Source organism: Telopea speciosissima, chromosome 2, assembly GCF_018873765.1.
Source record: "Telopea speciosissima isolate NSW1024214 ecotype Mountain lineage chromosome 2, Tspe_v1, whole genome shotgun sequence".
Taxonomy (NCBI): Eukaryota; Viridiplantae; Streptophyta; class Magnoliopsida; order Proteales; family Proteaceae; genus Telopea; species Telopea speciosissima.
The window spans coordinates 10,779,702-10,803,730 of NC_057917.1; the positions used below are offsets into that span (position 1 = coordinate 10,779,702).

The 24,029-nt window shown below is 38.7% G+C and overlaps 1 protein-coding gene across 1 annotated transcript; it reads left to right on the forward strand.

Annotated features, from left to right (window-relative positions):
• The first annotated feature begins 20,986 nt into the window (after window positions 1-20,986).
• LOC122650433 (lysosomal Pro-X carboxypeptidase-like) lies at window positions 20,987-24,029 on the forward strand. The gene is made up of 9 exons (XM_043843848.1): window positions 20,987-21,397; window positions 21,515-21,701; window positions 21,806-21,939; window positions 22,365-22,477; window positions 22,597-22,849; window positions 22,935-23,093; window positions 23,224-23,303; window positions 23,507-23,556; window positions 23,863-24,029. Exons 1-9 carry the CDS (start codon window positions 20,987-20,989, stop codon window positions 23,994-23,996), a joined length of 1,521 nt encoding a protein of 506 aa, XP_043699783.1. The 3' UTR covers window positions 23,997-24,029.

Consider the following 24,029-nt stretch of genomic DNA (forward strand, 5'->3'; position numbering starts at 1 on the left):
TCCCCAAATACAACATCTATGCTCTAGGAATCAACTGGGATGAGCTGCAATTTGTTAAATGGGTGGCATCAATCGTAGAAATAGTGGGATTTATGTTTTTAAGGATTAACAGTGGGGTGGTGGTGACGGGTATGTGGGTGGGCTGCCGGATAGGATGGGGGTGAAGGGAATGGGGTAGGGTGAGACAAGGGAAATGATGTGAAAATAGGATTGGTAGTAGATGACTAGATGCTGATGTAATAGGAGTGGATGATGGTGGGTTTGATTTCGTTTTGGAAAGAGGAGGGGGATGCCCTGAATCGTTATCCCCTCCAATTCCTCCAATTCCTCACATGGGGCAGAAATGACCACCCTACCCCCTGCTCGAAAACAGTGCCCAAGGTGGGGTTTACTCCCCCCTATTATTAGAGGAATTGGAGGTGCCTGTGAATTGGAGGTGATAATTATGCGGGATGCCCTTGGTGGATTTCTGGAAGTGATGACGCAATACGGGACGGAGTGATTCGGTGATAAACTGATAACTTAATGTTGGATGCATGGCAACAGGATAGATGGGAGGAAGGTTTTCGCAAGCGGTGGAGCAGCAGCCCTCGTTGGTTGTATAGCAACAACGCGGCAAACCCAAAAACAACTATTCCGCAGAGTAGATCGTAGGTTGCACAGTAGATCGGTGAAGCTCATTGCAGGAAGGAAGAGGAGGACGCTTTCCTTTCTAAAAATAAAACAAAGGTCTATTTTATCCCTTGTATTTGGATAAACACGTGCTCATTAAACTTAACGAAAAAATGAAGGGAAAACGTTTTTTTACCATAATCCATAATATACTTTTGAGTCTAAAAAATAATTTTTAGGGTATTTTCATTTATTTTAAATAAAAACAAGTTTAAAAAATGATATCAAACACATGAAAAAACTGAAAAATGATACCATAAAGAATGTCCACAGACCACAGGCGACAATGAGAGAGAGAAGGCTGCTAGAGTTTTTGTGTTAGGGTTCAAATCCCTATGATAATCTTCGCTTTGATACCATGAAGAATTAGAAAATAATGGCTTGTGACTTTATGTCTACAATCCAATTTATTTATAATATAATAGAAAATATATTCTAGAATATGCACAAGTACAAGAATACCACTAAGAGATAAAAATAAGACAATAATACCCTCGTAACCCAATTTACAACATTTCTATTGCTTTCCTTTTGGAGGTTAATCAAACATTTAGTTTAGTGTATATGCTACCATGTCTGATTGCTATTCTATAGAGTTGGTAGTTGTATCTAACTATATTTCCTCCCTTCATTTTATTTTGTGGGGGTGTGCATATTAAATAAGAGAGGAATTGTCAACGATACAATGAAATGGGTATTGTAATAAATTAGATTTCCATTTCCGAACCCTTATGTTGTTGTATAATGCAAGGACTTGACTTGGTAGGAACCAGAGCTGGGATTCAAAATTATATTCAGGTACAAAGATTGCAAGAAAATAAAATGAAAAGAAAATCAATGGAGCAAATGAAGTACCAATAAAAAAAAAAGAAAAAAAAAAAGAATAACACAACAATGTAGTCGGGGTATGGCATGAGTGTACCTAGACAACCATGTGGTCCAAGAGTATGGTAACACATATAACACCCCAAAACCCCACCATAGGAGTATAGGTTATCACGATAATCAAGATCAAATATGGGTCATGAAGTAAAAATGATAAACCACCAAATATCTCAAAAGTCATCTCACATCATCACATCTTGTAATAACTACAACATAAGTCTTAAATAATAATAATAATAAGGGAAACAGTTTTCTATACGGGAGTGTGGCCTACGTCAGCACTCCCATGTGTCTATCTCTCTCCTCCTTAAAACAAGGGGGCAGAGGTGTCCTTTCACAAGAAGAGGAGAGAGATAGACTCATGGGAGTGCTGGGATAGGCCACACTCCCGTACAGAGAACTTTTCTCCTAATAATAATAATAATAATAACAATAATAATAATAATAATAATAATAATAATAATAAGTAATCCAAAGTCTTCAAACATCTTCCTCAACTAACTCAACATGATCCTCACCAACAACATCATGACAAGGTTCCTTCTCATGCGCATCATCCGAAAAATAATAGGGATAAGCTTGGAAAACCTTAGTGAATGAGGGGAAACACTATCCACGTAATAATATCAATAAAAACACATGCATCTTAAAACAATATAATATTTCTAGTTATGTAGTTTGATGAACAAAATAGATTTCAAATCATGTTTATCAAAACCAAAAGTCTTTGTATAGATAATTATCTCAATCATAAGGGTCTCAATGTGGCTCTGGTTTCACATCCAGTAAAATCAAAGAAATAGTCACTGGTAATGCCTCAAATAAAGCTGCCCGGTATCTAATACTTTCCCAAAAAATATAGCAACATTGGAAACTGACAAAATCCTCCAAAACCCCATCCATGTATTGGCCATGGCCCATGGGGCCCACTCGAATTCTGGAAATAATCTCTCTTATAAATACTGCTGGGGCCGATATCCCCATGATATGCTGGAAATAGACTGCTCGATATGGACAGAATAGAACCAAATAAGCTGGATCGATAGGCCCAAATTATTATGGGCCAGGCCAGACGTGAACCAGGTTTACAGCTCCAATCGAAAACTTGGACTACGTCAATAACTGTCTCCCATGCAATCTACCCGCCATGGCCCATTACCCAGGTGCCAAATGTGAGAAATGCCCAAGGCCTGAAGGTCTGAAATCTAATAGGAACACCCCCCCATCCTTAATTTGTAAGAATCTTGCTTTCCTTAATTCCCTTCCCCGATGCTTTACCCCTCAGACCTTTTTACCTTACCTCTTCCCTACCAGAGGTAATGCAAAATTTTAAAGAATAGAAAATCCTTTTACAACCTTTAGGATAAGGCCGTTACCAGATCCTACCCTACCTATTGAAGCCCCTAGAACCAGCCCATCATAGGTTGGAAGAAAGATGGAAGGATGAAGTTCCCCTGATCTGTTATATACTGTAGTGCCAGATAAAGATATTGATCAAATTAACTCCGGCCAAAATCAAATGATACATAAACTGTACTTGAGTATCACAAATCCAGCTTGAAATGATGAATTCCCTGTAGTCCTCTCAATATCTTAGACCCCGACCCCATTTGTTTAGAGGGGACTTAGATGGGATGGGAAAATACTGATGTGACACTTCAAAATCCCACCCCAAACTTTTTTGGTTAATTTGGGATAGTGTACTTACAAAAGTTCAAGGGACATCACTAATTGTTTTGTCTACTGATGTGGTACTTCAAAATCCCACCATTTTGGTTGGAAAAGTAATTAACTTTACCTCAACATTTCCACTCCAACAAAACCACCCCCCCAACAAACATGTGGGTCCCATCTTCCCAACAATCCCACCCCACCTTCCCCTCCAAACAAACGGGGCCTTAGGGAAGTATATCACCGACACCCAAACAAATCACAAAATAGCAACCTTCCCCCTGACATTAAGCACAGTTAGCACCCAAAATTGAAATGTCCATTTTAACCCCATTAGTTATTTAATTAATAACCTCTCATTCCACCTGCTTCTCTCTTCTTACCTATTCTTACCGGGAGCATCTTCTTCCCTGTTGGACCATCACCTGTGCCAACTCTAGCTCCGACGACAATCAAGTGCAGCAACTCCATCTTAGGCGACCATCGATTACTGATGAGCACATTTATGTGTGAAATCTTAGGGTATAAAGCATGCATTTTATCACATTGAACAGAGTTACTCGGGTGCTTTTCTGTACTTTTTCGGTTTTTGGTCATTTTATGCTATTTTGGGCTATCAGGAGCTGGATCTCCTAATCTACACGTAAAGTCGTCATATTTCTTTCCATGGCTGTAAAGAGGACTGAATTTTAAGCAAGATGGACGTGACGGAATTCAAGTACGCATTTGTTTAGGCCATCATGCAAGTGATTATTCTTTTTAGGTTAGGAAAGAATATTGGACCAGAAATGAGTTGGAATGCAAACCCAAGCCAGTCTGCCACTTCCCAAGAGTATTTTTGACATCAAAGAAGGTATTTCTAATCAAGAGTTGAGATTTCATGCAAATACAAGACCCTTTCTACGATTTTCAAATCTTGAAGAGAGAGAACAACTGCCATCCACACATGGGGGGACCCACACTCTCCACAATTTTTAGGGTGCACCAAGTCTGCACGATTTTTAAAGGACAGTATGGGGATTTACTTAATCCTTGAATGGAATCCTAGTCATCACTCTCTCTCTCCTCAAAATCTCCGAAGGTATTTTAGGAATTTGACTATGGATGGATATCATGTGGAGAATATTCTCTCATCCTTGGAAGGTTGAATAGTCAAAGAATGGAGATGCCTTGATCACATTACTTGGAGAGGACACCTGCAAAGAAAAGGAAACACAGAAATTGAATTGGAAAGTCTGCTTTTTAGAAAATAGCAAGTCTATTGGACTAAGCTTTGTACACCTCTTACTTTCTATTTTTTTTCTTTTTCATGGGATTCAAGCAAGTTGTAAGAAGGAAGGTAAAGGAATTATGATTTGATCTTCATTGATTTCCTCTCAATGGCCGAAGATATGGGTAGCATAGACACCCGAAGATGCGCAGAAAGGAATAATCTGGCGCCTTGTGATGGATAAGTTGAAAAGGAGAGACATTATTAGACACACGAGAAGGCATGCGATTTATTAAGAAAATCGTTGTATCAAAAGCAAAGTGCCAATAATGTTTGGGAACTGAACTCTGGGCAAGGAGAGTTAGACCGGTTTCCACAATATGGCGGTGTCGGCATTCCACAAACCCCTGTTGTTCGTGAGTGTGTGGAGCGGAGACACGGTGAGAAATGCCAAGTTGTTGGAAATAGTTGGGTAAAGTCCTATACTCCCCTCCGCAGTCAGTCTGGATTGATTTAATTTTCCTAGAAAACAGACGTTCAACAAGCAATTGAAATGATTTAAAAACAGCAAATACGTCCGATTTTTGTTTTAAGGGATAGAACCAGATGTAATTAGAGCAATCATCGACAAATATCACGAAATAGCGATGGCCATCTGAAGAAATAGTAGATGATGGGCCCCACACATCGCTATGAATCAAGTCCAAAGGAAATAAGCTTTTAGTGAATGTTTCTCAGAGAGTCAATCTATGTGACTTCCCGAACTGACAAGCAGAACAAATTGAACTAAGCCGTGTAGATCGACACGGTAAATTATTGGTTTTAAGCATAAACTTGAGAAGACTTTCATGAGGATGTCCCAACCGTAGATGCCACTGATCGATGGAAGAATTTTCAGCCACATTAACCGACGGACTAGGAGAAACTGAAGTTGGTAATTGATAAAGCCCGTCTTTACTTGGACCGGAGAGAAGAATGGTCTTGGTTGCCCGATCCTTGACAAGAGAATAGGAAGGGTGAAATTCAAAATAAACATTGTTATCACTAGCAAATTTTTGCACTGAAAGTAACGATTTTGAAATGGAAGAGACATGGAGAATATTATTTAAATGAAAAGAATGGTTTTTAGAGGATGAAGGTAAATGAGAATAACCAATATTTTTAATGGGTAAATCCTTACCGTTTCCAACGTACAGCTGATCCGCACCCCCGTAGCTGTCATAGGAAGACAAGGCATGGATATCAGGGGTTACATGGTGTGTGGCTCCGGTATCGGGATACCAAGTGAGAGCCGAAGAGGGTTGGAAAGGTGGCGGGTAGGTTGGTGTGGGTAGCAAAGGTGGCTGTGTATGATGGGCTGTTGGAACATTAGATGGGTGGGTAAAATGGATGTTTGGGTAACCAGGTTGAGTGGTATTTCGGTAATAACAATAGGCAGCAGTGTGGTTTGTTCGGCCACAAATGGTGCAAAGGAATCGACTACCGGAGAAGCCAAATCTGCCACCACGGCCTCGGCCAAAACGACTACCACCCCGCTGTCCACGCCCCCCACGGCCAGGGCCACGGCCAGAAGTGGGACTGCCATTATCTTGAGAGACAGTCTGTTGAACATTGTTTGCAGATGGGGTTGGAGAGGGTGGTGCAGCATCATCAATTTGCAGTTTTTGGAAGGACCGTATGCTCTCATGACTAAGGAGCAGGCTGCTCAACTCCGAATAGGAAGGCGGTTCAGGCCGAGCAAGAATGGAGGGCACAATGCCCTGTAAATTGGGCAGCAAGGCTCGAAGAACATAAGTATTAAAATCTGCTGGTTTGAGTGGATTACCGATGGCAGCAAACTCATCGGCGATGAGTTTTGCGCGCCGAAGATAGGTGCCCACAGTTTCATCGTGTTTTTGCTTGAGATTATGAAGAGAAGTGCTCAACGTCATGAGTCGAGTAGGAGAGGTCGACCCATAAGTCTGCTGTAAGGTGATCCATATGTCATGGCTTGACTCCTTATCAAGTACTGTGGAGTAAACTTCATTGGACAGGGATGCTAATAACATGCTGGTAATGGCAGAATCCTGCTGCTGCCAATCATCGACGCCATCACCTGATAGAGGGCAAGGCTTAGATCCATCAACATAGGAGTACAACCGTTGCCCTTTGAGAAAGGCTATAATCTGTTTCCGCCAAGCAAGGTAATTAGTGGGTGTCAACTTTATAGACACAAAGTGATGAGCTGAAGGTAATGAAGAGAATAATTTTGCTGAAGAAGAATTGGTTGAATCTATGGCAAGAGAAGACGAAAGTAGAGAAACAAAAAAGTCAGATTGGAATGGGCGTGAGCCTTTTGGCTCTTGATACCATAAAGGAATTATGATTTGATCTTCATTGATTTCCTCTCAATGGAGAGGTGGATATATATAATTACAACATTCGTAGTAGGTGAGATTACATAGAGATTACATAAGATAATACATGATATGAAAACTGATTTTGTGTGATATGAGATTCCTGAGATTATTGTGTGAAATATTGTGTGAATATTATGTGCTAACCGAATATTGAGTTCCCAAGAATGGGAACTCCATATTCGGTCAATAGAAGGATACAAAAAAACCCTAAATTGAGAGGGAGCACCATTCCACGTTTTTTAGAGGAGGGGGGCCACTCAAAAACGTGGAAGCCCCCCCTCCCCTCCTCTTCTCTCTTCTTCTCCTTCCCCTATAAATACCTAAGGGGTTGGGGGTTGTAAGGAGTCCAATTATTAATGAAAATTCTCTTCTTCTTCCTCTAATTTTTTGCTTTTAGTTTCTAGTTTGATTTTATGAGTTTGATTTATATGGTTGTAATAATTTTATGCAAGTTTTAATTCAATTATTGTCTTCAATATGGTTGTAATCTCTTAATCTCTAGTTTCTAGTTTTTATTTTAAGCTTTTTAGTTCTAGGTTTCTAATTCTAATGAGAAGACTTAGAGATTTGGAAGAGGAAGATATACAAGTTCATTCAAGTTTTTCAAGCTTCATCAACTACATCCATCCAATGCCTAATCAATTCATACAATTATAAGTACGGTAGAAGGGAATATTGGTTCAAAGTTCTTTTTTTTTTTTTTTTTTTTTTTTTCTCTTTCTCTTATTCTTAGTCTCTTATTTCTTCCATTATTTTATTTTATTCTTACTCGCATCCTCTCTATTTCCTTTATTCTAGTAGGATTTTATTTTTCCACTTTTTTTTATTTTATTCTCATTTTCTACCTCTCTAATTCTTCCATATGTTTGGGATTTTATTTTTTATTTACTTTCACCATCATGCCTTATGTTAAGCTCTTAATTTAATTATTTTTGTTTTATTTTTCATATTTGGTATGTGAATTCAAGAGTGTAGAGAAAGTTAATCAACTTTAGTCCGGTTCAAGCAACTTCGGGTTTTATTTCTTTGATCACTTAGATTTATTTTCCTTTGTTTGTTTGTGGCTGCAGTGTGTGGCTGTGGTGATTCAATCTTTCAAATCCACGTTAGTTTTGATAGGTTAGATGATGAATGGTTAGGACGTCAATTCAATTCGTTAGATGCATAGTAGGTTAGATAGATGTGTGTTAGGACGTAGATGCTTGTGAGTTAGGATTCGTTAGTTTAATTAAACATCTTAATTAATTTGGTTCACTTTGTCACTTTGTGTTGTTTTAAATGAGTAAGATAGAGTGGCTTATCTCCTTGTGTTCGACCCGTAGCTACGATTGACCTGCACGCTTGCGATATTATTTCTTGACAACCAAGTTTTTGGCACTATTACCGGGAAGATAATTGTCCACTTTGTTTTTCTTATTTTTAAGTAAATCGAAGTGCTTTAGTTTCTTTCCTTTTTTCCTTTTCTTCTTTTAAATTATAAAATTAAAAAAGAAAAAAAAACCTCATCTTGTTTCTCTTCTGTTTCAAGGAATGTGCGCCGAATCTAAAATTTTTCATATGCCCAAATCCAACCAATCATGGTGTCCCTCATAGGGTATAGTCACCTATGACACTACCCCTTGATTCATTTGGGTGGTTTGGATTGGTATTCCCAATCTAATTAAAAAACTAAGAATCTTAAATAAATAAAAAAAAAAAGAAAAAAAAAAAGAAACTACTAATTACATAAAACAACCTAATAAATAGAAACTAACACACCCTCGCAAGATATAAAACTTCCTAAAACCTAGGACTAAAAAAAGGTGTAATCGTCAAATGTTTCTCCACACAATGGCAATGGCACCCACCAAATGTGAAGAATAATCTTCCAAAGGATATTCCACGCAGTCACCAATTTTCCCAGAAAATAGTCAATATGCAATTGTTTCCTAATTTATCTCCAAATTCTTCACCATACGAGCTGGCTGTGGGGCCCAAGAAAGCTGTCGGCTATTACCCAAGTTACTGCTAAATCAATGGCACATAATCTGGAAATATTTAGGCCAAAAATACTGACGTAAATCTGGTATGAGAAAAAACTAGTTCGATGGCCTTCTTAGCTGGTTTGATGAAGACAAAAATCTGGGCAGATTTCTACCATTCATCTACATCAAAACTTCACCTACAAGGTATCAGAATCATGAACTAAATTTATGAAACATTTTCTCATAATAACATTCAGAAGTCATCCAATGATTTTATCCTCTCAGATCGCCTAAGGGTCTTTGGGTGGTTGAGCTGAGCTGGACTTCCACGTCCTCCAATGCTGCCTCTATGCCTGCATCAGTCTCTCACCAACCCTGGTCCCTAACGATAACTCATATAGAGCAGTCACAAGAGGATTGCAAACTTCAGGTCCAACAACAATAAAGACTTCGATTGGCTCTCAGATTGCAGGAAATTTCAGAACAATAAAATAAAACAAGAAATCGAAGAAGGGATGAAGATAGGATAGTCTTTGGTCACTCACTTATGGCATCTCACCATACTCTTTCCCAGAGCAAAGCACAGTTTTTTTTCCCCTCAAAATTCATCCTGGCTGAATATCAGCCCTTTCTTTATTTATAATCAATCGATTACAACTTAAAATCTTCTAGAAACATTCCAATACAAATCCAGTCTAATTCCAATCTAATTGGTTAACAAACAATGAGTGCTAATTACATAAGCAATCTAATTAAAAATAGAAACTAGCTCTAAGTTAACAAAACCCACACCCAATTAGATAACTGAATCCTAAATTGCCTTCTTCTAATTAGATAACTGAATAAAATCCTAAGCCAGATCAGCCTGACAGCTCAATATGCCTTCGAAAGTAGCCTCCACGCACAACTATATTGGTCTTCAAAATTGTCTCCATACAGCTGGCCGTGGGGCCCATAAGATCTAGAAATCTCCTCCTTAACAAACTAGTTTGATGACTAAGAACTCAACTCTTGGTTCACGAGATTGGATACCGTGTTCCTATGGCGGAGAAAACACATTCCTTAACATAACATAAGATTCTTGCCTCACCTACAAGAAATGGCAAAAAGAACATCGAGCTCTTGGCTCACAAACCTGGATACAAAAGGGGACAACCACCTAAGGCCAACGCATGAAAAAACATCCTACAGAGCTATGTAATCATCTAGGTAGGAATATTCACAATTCCATCAAACCCCCTCACCCCCCCCCCCCCAACCCCCCAACAGGACACAAACACTAGTAGCACAAACTGTAAAAAAGAAAGATATAACTTGCAATAGAGACTATGATGATGCCTTACCCCATGCCAAAGATATGGCGGCACATATATAAGAGGAGGCTAGCTTTAAAGCATGTAAGAGAGCAACGGAAGAAGCAAAGAAAGGTAATCTCTGATTTAAAAGTGAAAACAGAAAATAAGAATAAATAAACCGACTTGGTTGATGGATGGATGGATGGATTTCAAGTAGAAATAAATCGGAAAGAAAGAAGGAATCTTTAATTTTTATTTTGTTTTTAAAAAAAACTTTTTTTTTAATATATACCTGGGAGAGGGAGAAATTTATTCGAGCTGCTCATGTTCTTCTTCCTCGAGGAACTTCTTAATCATAGGATTAACTGCCTTGGAAACGTAGTGACGGCTATGGTAATCAAACTCCTTAAGAATCTTCTTATCCAGATCTGTCAACTCTACGCCACCATCAATATACATTTTCACATTAATGGCATTCCAGATATAGTTGTGTAACTGGTCCTCATTGTATTTCATGTATTTCTCAACCAGATCTTTTAACTCTGCATGCGCCATAGAATAGAAGAGAGATTATTAAATTGCAAGCAATTAAACATAGAAGAAGTCAGCCAATGTGATCGATGGCTGCTATAGTAAGGGAGGAAGGGAGGGGTAGAAGAAGATTTCTACCTTCGGAGCTGATGAATTTCTTCTTCTTGATCTGTGGATGTTGGAAATTTCTACCTTTGGAGCTGCTGACTTTCTTCTTCTTCTTCTGTGGTTGGGTTAAACTGGTCTCCGGAACAGGAAGAGGGTTTTCGTTGGATGATGAATAATTTGCTGAAGAGAAGAACCACCTCATCAGAAAAAATTCGGAAAAACTGAGGGGAATAAGGAGATTAATTTTTTAGTATCTCAGTTTTCAAAAAAAAACTAGAAAAAAGGAAAAAAAAAAAATGGGAGAGAGAGGAGAAAAAGGAAACGTGAGACTGTAGCAAGTAATCTGGCTAAGTTAGCTTGCCGAACTAAGTCTATGTACATGGTTTTCTCTTAATTCAAGATTTTTTTTTTCCTTTTTCATAAAAAAAAATAAAAAAGGAAACGTCAGAGATTGAGGGGAGAGAGAGATGGGTTTCATTTTATTTTTTAAGGAAAATGGAGGAGAGAAGAGAAAAAGGAGAGAAAGAAGGAAACGTGAGAGATTGGGAGGAGAGAGATGTTAATGAGGGGTTTATTTGAAGTAGTTTTCTGTACGAGAGTGTGACCTACGCCAGCACTCTAATGAGTCTATCTCTCTCCTTCTTAAAATAAGGTGGCAGAGATGTCTTTTCACATGGGGGAGGAGAGAGATAGACTCATGGGAGTGTTGGCATAGGCCTCACTCCCGGACAGAGATCTTTTTCCTTATTATTTATTATAAAAAGTTGTGAATAAAGGTACAACTAACACGACTGGACAAGCAATCCATTTTCGTCCATGACCGGGCTCTTCCACGTATCCTGTGACATTTATCATGGACAACAACCCTTTTCTCTCCTAATCTCCACGTTCTTCTCATCTTTGTTTCTTCATCTTGTATAATAACCTACCTCCAACTATTGGAGTAAGTGATTGAGGTTTGCTGAAGATGATAGGTGCCTAGCCAGGCTAGGGTTGATATCTCTCCTTCGTCTGATTTTTCTTCCTCCTCCTTCTTTATTCACTCTCATTCTCCATCTTTCTTTTTTACTCTTTTTCCTCACTTCTTTCTTGCTGGTTTCTTGGGTTGGACTGGCTCGGTTTCTATTGTGTGCTTCTGGGGGTTTGTGTTTGCAGCTCTGAGATCTTCGTTCTTTTTTTGTTCGACTTGCTTGATCAGTACTCTTCTCCCTTCTGTGGAGTACTGGTCTTGCTATTCTGCAGTTTTACTGCTACTTTGTCCTGGCTGTGTAGTCATTTTCAGTTTCTATTTTGATCGTGGATCTCGGTTTTGCTGGTTTCTGGGTGTTATACGAGAGTTGTGCTTTCTGTTACCTCGTATTCTCGCTCACAATGTCTTCCCAAAACCCCCGGAGACCTCAATTGGTGGTTAATCGCCTGCAGTACCGTGGCAGACGTGTGTTTGGTTACAGGCACAGAGGTTCCCATAACCCTTCATCTTCTTTCTCCCCTCACGCTTGTGGAGCCCTGCTATTTATCCAGGACTTACTTAACCCCAACAAACTTATTTTTGAGGATCCGGTCATTTCCAGTAATGGAAACCCAATTTTATTTGGCTTCTCTGTTGGTTTCCCCCAGCCCTCAAACAATACCCTGAAGGAGCACTTCACTAGTTTATGGCTTCCACTGGGTTTACTCTCATTTTCTTTTGTGGATGAGGGGCGGTTTATGATTGAGCTGAATTCTGCAGCTGCTCGTGATCAACTGATCTCACTCAGTCCTTGGTGGTGTGGAAATAATCTTGTTCATGTGATTCCCCACAATTTTGATGAAGACATATTTTCTGCCGAACGTGACTATGTCCCTATTCGAGCACAGGTCAGCCCTGTTCCCGCTGAAGCGTTCTCTTTTGATGCCATTAAACAGGCAGTGTCATGCTTTGGCAAAGTGATCGATCTATACTTGAATACCGATTTGGCTCTCCCCATTACTGCGGCTAGGGTGAAGTTATTGATCAAGTGGCGGCGCCCTCTTTGCATGCATTCAAAAATTAGAACTTGCAGAGGATGAATTGCTCCCGATTGTTCTAAAGTACGAAGCATTTAAAATTTGTGGATGATGTGGCCGAATCTGTCATGACATCAGTTCTTACCCCTCCATTGAGCTCTTCAATTGTTGACTCTTCTGCGGGTCTGTTTGATCAAGCTCTCACAACCCCCCCTCCACGTGAACTTCACAGGCTACCAGATGGATAATCAGCCAAATGAACGACAGATTGATACAATGCTACAGGTTGACTCGGGGTCCTCTCCCGATTCTTTAGTTCGGAGGCCTGTGAGAGAAGGCCCAGCGGATTGTGATAGTAATGCCTCTGTGGACTGAGAGGGAATTGACTGTTTAAACCCTGTTAACATGCATTTGGGCCTTAATGCTGGCTGCTTCCAGGACATTATGATCGATCCAGGTCTTTTATCAATGCCCTTCTAACTGAACCAAAATCTGACTCACTTTCAACTGGTATTTTACCCAAGGACAAAGAAAAATTGGACACTTTGGAAACTGGTGGTTCTTCTGCTCATTCTCCTTCCCCTCTACCCATGGACCTGGACCCTCACTTTGGTATTACCTCTAACCCTATGCCTGTTACTTCTCTTTCCCCCCACCATCGAAGTTCTCTACAGGTTTCCCCCTGGGACAGTTTAATGTCAAAAAAAGAAGAATCTCTTTCTCTCTTTTTCCCTCTTCTATCTCTTTTGAAACCGCCTCATTGAAACTGCTTCTTGACCATTATCTTGCTTCCACGCGTGATCCCACCTCATTTTTTCAATTTCTTCAGGCCTGGATTGATGAGTTTTCTTCTCACCATACTTTTGGCTCTGCGAGCTTCACTGATGATATCAACATCCCACCTAGCTTGGCAACTGGCATCTCTAGGGGATCTCGGTCATTGAATCCGGTACATCTCTTTACTGTCTTTGTAGATTTCTTTAATTATTCCTACATACTATTTATTTTTTTATTGTGTATATCTGTTAGCATCTGGGAACTTAACCAAAGGGCTCTGAGAAGAACATTCTCCCCCCGCCGGTATAGATTTTGTATGCACATGTTCTTCTGCCTCATTTATTCATTCATCATGCTTATTTTATCTTGGAACATTAGGGGTTTAAATAATAATTTCTCCCATAAATGTCTTCAGTTACATATTAACAACCATCACCCTGATATAATCTTTCTTGGTGAAACTAAATGTATGGATCATTCCAAAATTCGTGTGACCCAGGTTTTGTCTAACTTCACTTCTTGCAGCCATGTTAATAGCTCAGGAACCAAAGGAAGAGAAGGGGGTTTGAGGGTTCTTGTCAAACCCCAGATTCAAGTTATTTTTGTTTTGCCATCTACCCACTTTATTGCTATTAAAATTTTGGATGGGCTTGACAGGCTATTCTAGCTTGTTTGCATTTATGCTCCACCTCATGCTATGGCCCGAATTTGTTTTTGGTCTGAATTGCATTCCTTCTTAAAGCAACTGGACAGCATGGATTGTATCATCGGTGACTTCAATGAAATTCTCCACCCTGATGAAAAATTGAAGGAAATCCTTTTAAACCTTTTTGAGCCACCATCACTTTACACAATCTTATGCATGACCTTTCTTTGGATGACATCCATTTTAGAGGTCCTCGATTCACTTGGTCTACTAAGCAAAAACCCCCTCATCTTATTAAGGAGTGTTTGGACCGTGCTATGGCCTGCCCTTCTTGGTTTTCCACATTCCATAATACCAGTATTACCAGATTATCACCGATTGGTTCGGATCATAATCTTATCTTACTATCCACCGTTGGGGGTCGTCCATCTTATAAAAAATTGTTTCACTTCCAAGATGCTTGGACCCACCACCCAACTTTCCCAAATTTTTGCACCTCCATCTGGTAGGCTAACTCCTGTGATTCCATTAACTGCAAACTCTCCAACTTCTCCTATGCCCTTCGAATCTGGAACAGGGAAGTGTTTGGGCATGTTTCTAACCTTAAATTCTCCCTAGCAGATTCTTTCTTATAGATTTCTGATAGCCCTTCACCTAATAGACAACTGCTTCATCATACTACTAATCAATTGCAATGGATTTTCCAAGCGGCAGAAATGTTTTGGTTACAAAAGTCTAGACAGGTCTATATTAGGGATGGTGACAGAGACACAAACTTTTATCACTCTGTATCCAAAACCAATTTGTGATCCAGAAGAACTGAATTCCTGCTTGATGAGCACGGTAATCAGGTTGAGGATCCTAAATTTATGACTCATTTATTTGCTGATCACCTCAAATCTACTTTTATCACTTCGGAGCCTCTGGATTCTTGCTTCATTGAATGTCTTTTTCCCAAAGTTCTCCTAGAGCAGGATTGCAACAATATTATTTCAGTGCCCTCCCTTCAGGAAATTAAAAAAAGTGTTGTTTTCTTTTGGTCCTTTCAAGGCTCCAGGCCCTAACGGTTTCCAGACAGTTTTTTTCCAAAAATATTGGGACCTGGTGCAACTGAATTTATTTTCTTTTGTTTCTAATTTTTTTCTTAATGCTACCATCCCTCAGGAACCAATCACACCCTTATCTGTTTAATACCCAAATCCTCTGGTGCAACTAAGGTAGGTGATTTCAAACCTATTAGTTTGTGTAATGTTACCTACAAACTTCTTTCAAAATTAATTGCAAATTGACTCAAACCGATCTTGTCTTCAATCATTTCCCCTTTTCAGGCCGCTTTCTTGCCTGGGCGTCAAATCTCTGACAATATTATTTTAGCCCATGAGATTTTCCATTTTTTTAAACATGCCAGAAGCAAAATGGGTTATATGGAATTTCAAATTGATATGTCTAAGGCATATGATAAACTTGAATGGGGCCTCATTACCTCTCTTTTTGACTTCTTGGGTTTCGACAATCATTGGAAACGACTTATAATGCCCTAATCTCCACCTCCTCCTTTTCAATTAAGTTAGATGGCAGTCCTTTTGATTTCTTCCAAGCCTCTAGAGGCCTTCGACAAGGATGCCCTCTCAGCCCATATCTCTTTATTGTTGCCATGGAAGTTTTATCTCGATTGATCTCAGCTTATCGAGATTTGAATCTCTTTCGTGGCATCAAGATTTCTTGTAGTGCCCCAGAGATTACTCATCTTTTATTCACTGATGACATATTTATTTTTTGTCGGGCATCGTCCGAAGATCTATCAACTATAAAAGCAATTCTTGATCTCTTCTCAGATCTATCGGGATAGGAAATGAATCTTTCCGAAAGTGGTCTCCACTTTAGTAGAAATGTGCCTTATTCAATCAAGAAATCTCTCTCTGATCTAATTGGGATTAAAGAAATGGCAAAAAACTCTATGTATCTAGGGACTAACCTTTTTCCTTGCAGGTCAAAAGTAAAGGAATTTGGTGGAATGGTGGCCAGAATGCAAAAGAAGCTTACTGTCTGGAAATCAAATTTATTATCCTATGCAGGTCGTAGGGTATTAATCCAATCGGTATTAGCTTCTACCTCAGCCTATCTTATGAATTGTTTCTTGTTACCTGGTCAAATTTGCAAGAGCATTGATTCAATTTGTCTCAGGTTCTGGCTTGGGAACAAGGACAACAATAGGAATTCTACTCTCACTGCTTGGGAAAAAATGTGTCGCCCAAAATCTCAGGGTGGCCTTGGCTTTTGAAAGGCTGAAATCCACAATAAGGCACTCTTATTAAAACTAGGGCATGGGATACCCTATCATGGAATTTTTGTTTTCAGTTTTGAAAAAGTTTGGTTTCTCTAAGAAGTAGATTATGTGGCTCCATCAGATTCTGGTCTCATCTCAGATCTCGGTATTATTAAATGGTGGCCATTTTGGTTTCTTTGCTGTGGAAAGAGGCCTTCATCAAGGGGATCCTATTTCCCCTCTCCTCTTTATCTTAGTTGAACAGGTTCCGTGCAGGGGTCTAAAGCAGCTGCAAGTTATGGGGAATTTGAAACCGCTCCTAGGTCCCAAAGGTGTGTGTTCCTAGCCATTTGCTCTTCGTCGATAACATTTTCATATTTATAAATGCCTCTGTCAGGTATGTGAGACATTTAAATATTTTTCTTTTAAAGTACCAGGAGTTCTCTGGGTAGAGGATTAATTTAGTGAAGAGCAAACCTTTCTTTGGAAAGGTTGCCTCCCACAGAAAACGGTTTATTTATGAGGAGTAGGGATCCCTATTTGCACTCTCCCTACTCGATATCTTAGTGTAGAGATTTTCAAGGGAAGGGTTTGTAAAGATAGAATGCTCCCCTTATTGGAAAGATTAAGAATCAGTTACAAGGCTGGCGTGGTAAGCTTTTGTCTATGGTGGGAAGGTGGAATTGGTTCGTCCAATGATTGGTGGCATTCCCATCCACAATTTTGCTGTTTACTGGTGACCTGAGTCCATTTTAAAAATTTTAGAATGGTGGATTTGAAACTTTATTTGGATAGGTGAGATAGACACAATAAAAAAAAAGGGAAATTTATGAAACACCCCCTGAAAATGGGTCGAAACTCAGATCACCCCCTGAAATTTGAAAATACTCAGATCACCCCCTCTACACTAACGGTGTTAGTCTGCTGTTAGTTATTGGGGTAAAAGGACTATTTTACCCTTGTACTAAATCATTAGAATTAAATTTACAATACTACCCTTTTCTTCATCTTCAACCTAATTTCATCCTCTTCCTCACACTTGCAACTCAATCTCAAGCATAAGTTCGCCGAAAAGAAGGAAAAAAAAAAAAAAAACCAAGAGACAGCGGGTGGCAGCTGCTCCGATGGTGACTCAATGGCGAGGCAGCTGCTTCTGATGGTGACTCACACCTGCAACTCAATCTCAAGCATAATTTCCCCTTGAAGAATCTTCTCCCAATCGGGAGGACCGTGCGAGATTCAACAACGCAATTGGGTTTTCTTCAAAACCCTCTATTTCTCAGATTCATCTCCTCAAAACCCTCTTAGTCAACCAACAAAGCCACTGGAACAGCCGGATGAACACATTCGGTATGCCGGATCCAATCCAGAGCATTCTGTTTGCTCTCGATGATTGTGCATCTGAAAGTTTAATATGATCCGGTATGCCGGATTCAGATTCGGTGTACCGAATCAGCTGATTTCTGCAAGTCCTTAAAAGGACTGATATCCTCCGTCATCGGCTTGTTCCACTCTGACAGCTCGTCTTTCCCCTCTCTCTCTCTCTCTAACCTTACCGGCGGCGGAAACTCAAATTAAATATTTTCTTTATTTACATTTTGGGTGAATTATGAAAATAAAATGTATGAGCTAGTTCTACTATAGAATCACATTGTGAGATATGAGATTACAGTCCATAGAAATTTCTAAAGGGTAATCTTAATTGAGAGTTACCACTTACCAGACATAGCAGTCTGGTATGTAATCCTAAAGCACACGAAAAAGATGGGGGGGGGGGGGAGGGGGTGGAAATCATCTGCGGTGAAGATTTTTTTATTTTTTTTGGGGTGGTTCCAAATCAGTCACTCGTTCCTCCTCACTACCTTCGTCCTCATCGCCCCTTTGGATGTACAAGCTGCGAGAAGAATACGCTTGAAGATTCCTCGTTGTCTTCGCTGTGACAAATTAGATATTTAAATTGAGTTGTAGGTGTATGGGAGAGGATCGAATTAGGGGTTTAGTTGCAGGTCATAAAGTCTTTCCAGATTGAGTTGCAGGTGTGAGGAAGAAGATGGATTTAGGGTTTTTAGTTGCAGGTCATAAAGTCTTTCCACAGGAAGAATCTTTTCTCCACATTTTTATGGATTGTCAGTCCTCATCTTTCATCTGGAAAGCTTTCATAGAGTTTTTTGGTATAGCATGGAATGGTACCTTTGATATCATCGAACTATTGCGTAAGTGGTGGATGCAAAAAATAAGGCTTTTGGGCCTTAAAGATGCATGGTCTATTGGCTTTATATTGATCTCATACTTCATTTGGTTGGAAAGATACTCAAGGAGGTATAACGACATCTCATGGAATCCCAAACAAGTTTTATCTTTAATTCTTAGGACTCTTAAGGATTTGGCTCCTAGTTTCAAAGAGCAAGTGTCTTCTGTTTTTGATTTGATGTGATCTAGATTTGTGAAGATTCTTGTCCCCCAGAGTAGACCGAAGTCCCTTCTAGGTCTATTGGTGCCTGCCTCAGTCAGGATGGTTTAAAATTAATATTGATGGGGTGTTCGCTTGGCAATCCTGGAAGGTGGGTGCAGGTGGAGTTATGAGGGACTCTTCTGCCAAGGTTCCATCTTCTTTTAGATCATTTTTTGGTACTAATTTCAACTTTGAGGTGGAATTTTGTGCACTGCTTATGGGGTTGGATTAGGCTAGAGAGCTTCACCTTACAAAGGTGTGGATTGAGCACGACTCAACCGCAATGGTGATTATGGTGTCAAAGCTGATGCTTCCGTGGTTTGTTAAGCAACAATGGTTTGGTCTCCAAGATTTTATTGGGAGCATTGAATGAAAAATTACCAATTGTTTTCGTGAGGTTTCTTGCTAAATCAGCCGCCAAGTTTGAAACTTCAGCTCCTATTGATTCTTGGCCGTCGTCAATTGATGAGGATCTCAGATTGATCTGATACTCAGGGAGGACCAAGATTTCGATGGTGTTAAATTGGCATTTTTGTTCTGTTATTTTATTCTAGTCAGCTTTTGATCCCCTGTTGATGGCAATGCTGTAGCTGGTGTTCTCATATGGTAGTTTAGGTTTAGTGTTTCTGGTTAGTTCGAGTTTTGATTGTACTCTATTTTTAGTCTTTCTAATATACACGACCCTTTAGCCGAAAAAAAGTAAAATTACATAAGAATGTATGAAATATAGAGCCCATGGACTTAATGGCCTATTATAACATGAGTATGTTTGGCCAAGAAGGTGAATAGTGGATGAACAAACCTAGCTCCTCAAAACTAAACTAAACAATAAACCCCAATCTATCATAACATGTTATTTCAATTTGTTCTAGTTTCAATTCTAAATTAAATAGAGACCACCGAATGACAAGAACCAAAACTAACCTATTAATAATTGATCCAATTGATTTTGGTTGGTTGAGATTCAATTAATCTATTCTCACATTTTCAACTCATCACTTATATTACGGTTTATTAATGATAGGACTGCATTCATTTCTTGGCTCCATACTTTCTTGGTTGTAATTTTTCTTTTATTTCTAGGGAGGCAAACCTTGTTGCAGACTCCCTAGCTAGGAAGATCCTGTCTATACAGAATACAACAGTTTGGCCATTATCCATTCCCTGGTTGAGAGATCTTTGTAGTTCCCAAACCAGAAGCTCTTCTTCTGCTTATCAATAGACTAAATTTTACCCCCAAAAAAATTTTGATAGGACTGCATTCCCCAATAGTGACTTTGTAGGGACATCCTTTACCCAAAAACAAAAAAAAAAACTTTGTATGGACATCACCAATCAAGTCGAAGTCAATACTCAATACTATAATCAGAATATTCTATCAAACTGGTAAATTAAAAAAAGAGAAGGGGATTGCTACCAGATTGCGTGGCCCCTATAACAACACGGGCCATTAAGAACATGTATCAGATGCATTTAATAGGGGTGAGATTTTTAATTTTTGGAGGTGGAAGGATCATTTCACCACTTCCTATATCTGGGCGTAGGAACCACGCAGTTTGACAATCTTCTTTTTTTCGATAAAAAAAAACAAATTCTTTTCCGCTTTTATCTAACAAAGCAAAAATTACGAAGAAAGGTTGTCCAAGTCCCACAATGAGTGGACCCAAAAGGCTTCAAGCTTGAGAAATGAAATATAACTAACCAAATTTTAATTTGGGTAATTAATCAGGTAATTGGCATTACCAAACATTGCTTGAAAAACGAAATATAACTAACCAAAAGGCCTCAAGCTTGAAAAATGAGTGGACCCAAAAGGCCTCAAGCTTGAAAAATGAAATATAACTAACCAAAATTTAATTTGGGTAATTAACCAGGTAATTGGCATTACCTAACCCTGCTGTTTAAACCAGGGTTAGGAAGGTCCATGAATAGGATCTAAAGAACATTTTGATCCTTTTGACTTCAATTCTTGAACAAGCTAGTCCATCAAAATCCCAGCTATTTGTTTCAAAATAAGGGAAATTAACTATTTCCTTACAAAAGATATATGAGGACTCTTACTTCTATAATATTTGGAACTTCATAGTTCATACTCCTTCCCTCCTCTGGGTCTCTATCAACACAATGGCCATGAAAACTCCTTCCCAATTATTTTTCTTGTTCCTATTACTCTTCATAACATATGTTTCTGCAACAGGAAGATCGAGGCTCGGTGTGGTTAAGAGACGAACAAGGGAGAAGAATCATAACCATGTTTTTAACACTAATGGAAGCAATGATCTTTCCTCTATATTCAAAGATTTGAAGATCTTTAACTACACACAAACGCTTGACCATTTCAATTATAGGGATGAAAGCTACAATACCTTTCGACAAAAATATGTGATCAATTTTAAGCATTGGGGTGGTGCAAATTCTAGTTCTCCTATCTTTGTTTACTTGGGCGCTGAGTCCGCTTTGGATGATGATCTTGGTTTCATCGGCTTCCTCAACAATAATGCTCCTCGATTCAAGGCTCTTGTATTATACATAGAGGTAAGGAGGAATGATTATTTTTTATTTTTTTTTGGCTCTCTCTCAATTTTGGGATTTTAGTCAAACTCATCCTCAAAAACTAATCATTAGAAAAATGTTGTATTTGTTATTTTACAGCACCGTTACTATGGACAATCAATCCCTTATGGATCGAGAAAAGAAGCATTCCAAAATGCTAACACTCTTGGGTACTTCAGCTCTTCCCAAGCTTTAGCCGATTACGCCGAAGTGATAATTGATCTGAAGAAAAATTTGTCTGCAGAAGCCAGCCCTGTTATTGTCTTTGGAGCATCTTATGGTGGAAGTATGTCATTTATATGTATTCATATTTTGAAACTATTGTTACCAAAAAAAAAAATTTGAAACTATTTATATAAATCTCTTGATTTCTTTCTTCCTTTTCTGTAGTGCTTGCGACATGGTTTCGACTGAAGTATCCTCATGTGGCCCTTGGCGCACTTGCATCATCAGCACCAATTCTCTACTTTGATGACATAACCCCTGAAAATGGATACTACTCTATTGCCACCAAGGGTTTCAAGGTAAACACTCAAATTATAATAAAAAATTTTCTCTTTCAATTTAAATCTTTGATAAAGATCTCTAAGGCCCCGTTTCCTTAGAGGGGAATTAGGTGGGGTGGCAGAATGCTGATGTGGCACTTCAAAATCCCACATCAAGTTCCAATCTTGTTTGGTTAATTTGGGGTGGTGAACGTGCAAAAGTTCAGGGGACATCATTAATTGCTTTGTCTGCTGATGTGGTACTTCAAATTCCCACCCTAAACTTTGGTTATTGTTCATGGGAAAAGTAACTTTACCTTAACTTTACTTCAACCTTTCCACCCCAACAAAACCCCACCAACACGTGGATCTCATCTTCCCCACAATCCCACCTTACCTTCCCCTCTAAACAAACTGGGCCAAAGGGTATTGTTCTTATAATGTTATCGTTGTTGATGGTGCAGGAAGCAAGTGAAAATTGCTACAATACCATAAAACAAGTGTGGTCTAAAATCGACAATGTTGCTTCCACACCCAATGGTCTTAAATTCCTCAGCCAAAAGTTTAAGACTTGCCAGTAATTAACTAAACTCAATCTCTTTTCCTAGAAATTAAGAGAAATGGATTATGCTTCTAATGCATTGCTTAATATATCCTTAAATTTTTTATTTTTTTTTTTTAAATTTCTTCCTATAGCCCATTGAACAAGTCTTCAGATCTAAAGGACTACTTAGACAGTATATATTCAAGTGCAGCACAATATAATAGTCCTCCAAGTTATCCAGTTTCAATGATTTGCAAGGCAATAGATGAAGCATCCAAAGGAACTACAGATATTCTAAGTAGAGTATTTGCAGGTTTGGTTGATTATAAGGGAAACAAATCATCTTGCTATGATACAAGTGAATACACTACTCCTAGTGAAACAACTGATGGTTGGAATTGGCAGGTAATTAATTAATAACAATTAACTTAATTGAATTTGATTACATCATAAACATTGTCTTAACAATTAATTGTTTTTCTTCATTTAGACATGTAGTGAGATGGTAATGCCGATCGCAGTAGGTAACAGCAATGAAACCATGTTCCAACCAGCAACATTCAATCTCACAAGCTTCATAGAAGACTGTAAGAAAAAATATGGTGTTAGTCCTCGGCCTCATTGGATTACAACTCAATTTGGTGGTCATGTATGTTTTAATTAATTGATCAGTAATTACTGTCTTAATTAATTTTGTTTAAAGATGTTCTTTTTGAAACTCATTCATAATTTCAATGATTTACCCCATTATTACCTGGCCATGCGAAATAAAATTGCAGGATATTAAACGGGTTCTTAAGCGGTTCGGAAGCAACATCATATTCTCTAATGGACTGAGAGACCCATATAGCAGTGGAGGGTAAGTAACTTGTAAGCTGTGTTTGGTATGCATTCTTGGAATGCATTCTATGTCGATTTCATATTTTTGGATGATAAAAATAATAAAATCGGCCTAGAATGCATACCAAAGACAGCCATAATGTATCCTTGAGTCTTTTAGTTTTGAATTATCAATTATCTTGAGCCATCTGACTTTGCTTTTGTTTTAATTCTCATCAATAGGGTGCTCAAAAGCATATCTCCCAGCCTCGTAGCAGTTTATACAAAACAAGGTATGTCATCTACTATTCATTTTTTTCTGGTTCAAAAGTAGTTATGGATGATCAGATCAGTGACATCCGTGTAGGGTAAGGAAACTAACTTGAATGCAATCATCTGAACCTAAGGGTGTTAAACGGTTCGATTTGATGCAAGTTTTTTTAGATAAAATCAAAATCAAATCGGTTTCAATTTGATTTTGACACCGAACTACATCAGTTAATTTAATTTCGACGAAAAATATCAGTTGTTATCTTTTTTTTACTCATAGGCAACCTTTTGTCTGTTAAGTGTATTTATTTAAGTTCTTCGAACTGCAGGATCTCATTGCTTGGATCTAGGTAATTCATCACCCAAGGATCCAAAGTGGTTAATCAAGCAAAGAAACAAAGAGATCAAAATAATTGGTGGATGGCTAGGAAAATATTATATAGATCTTAAAGCAAAAATATGATAGGACCAAAATTATTTCTTCTCAAGGTCTAGA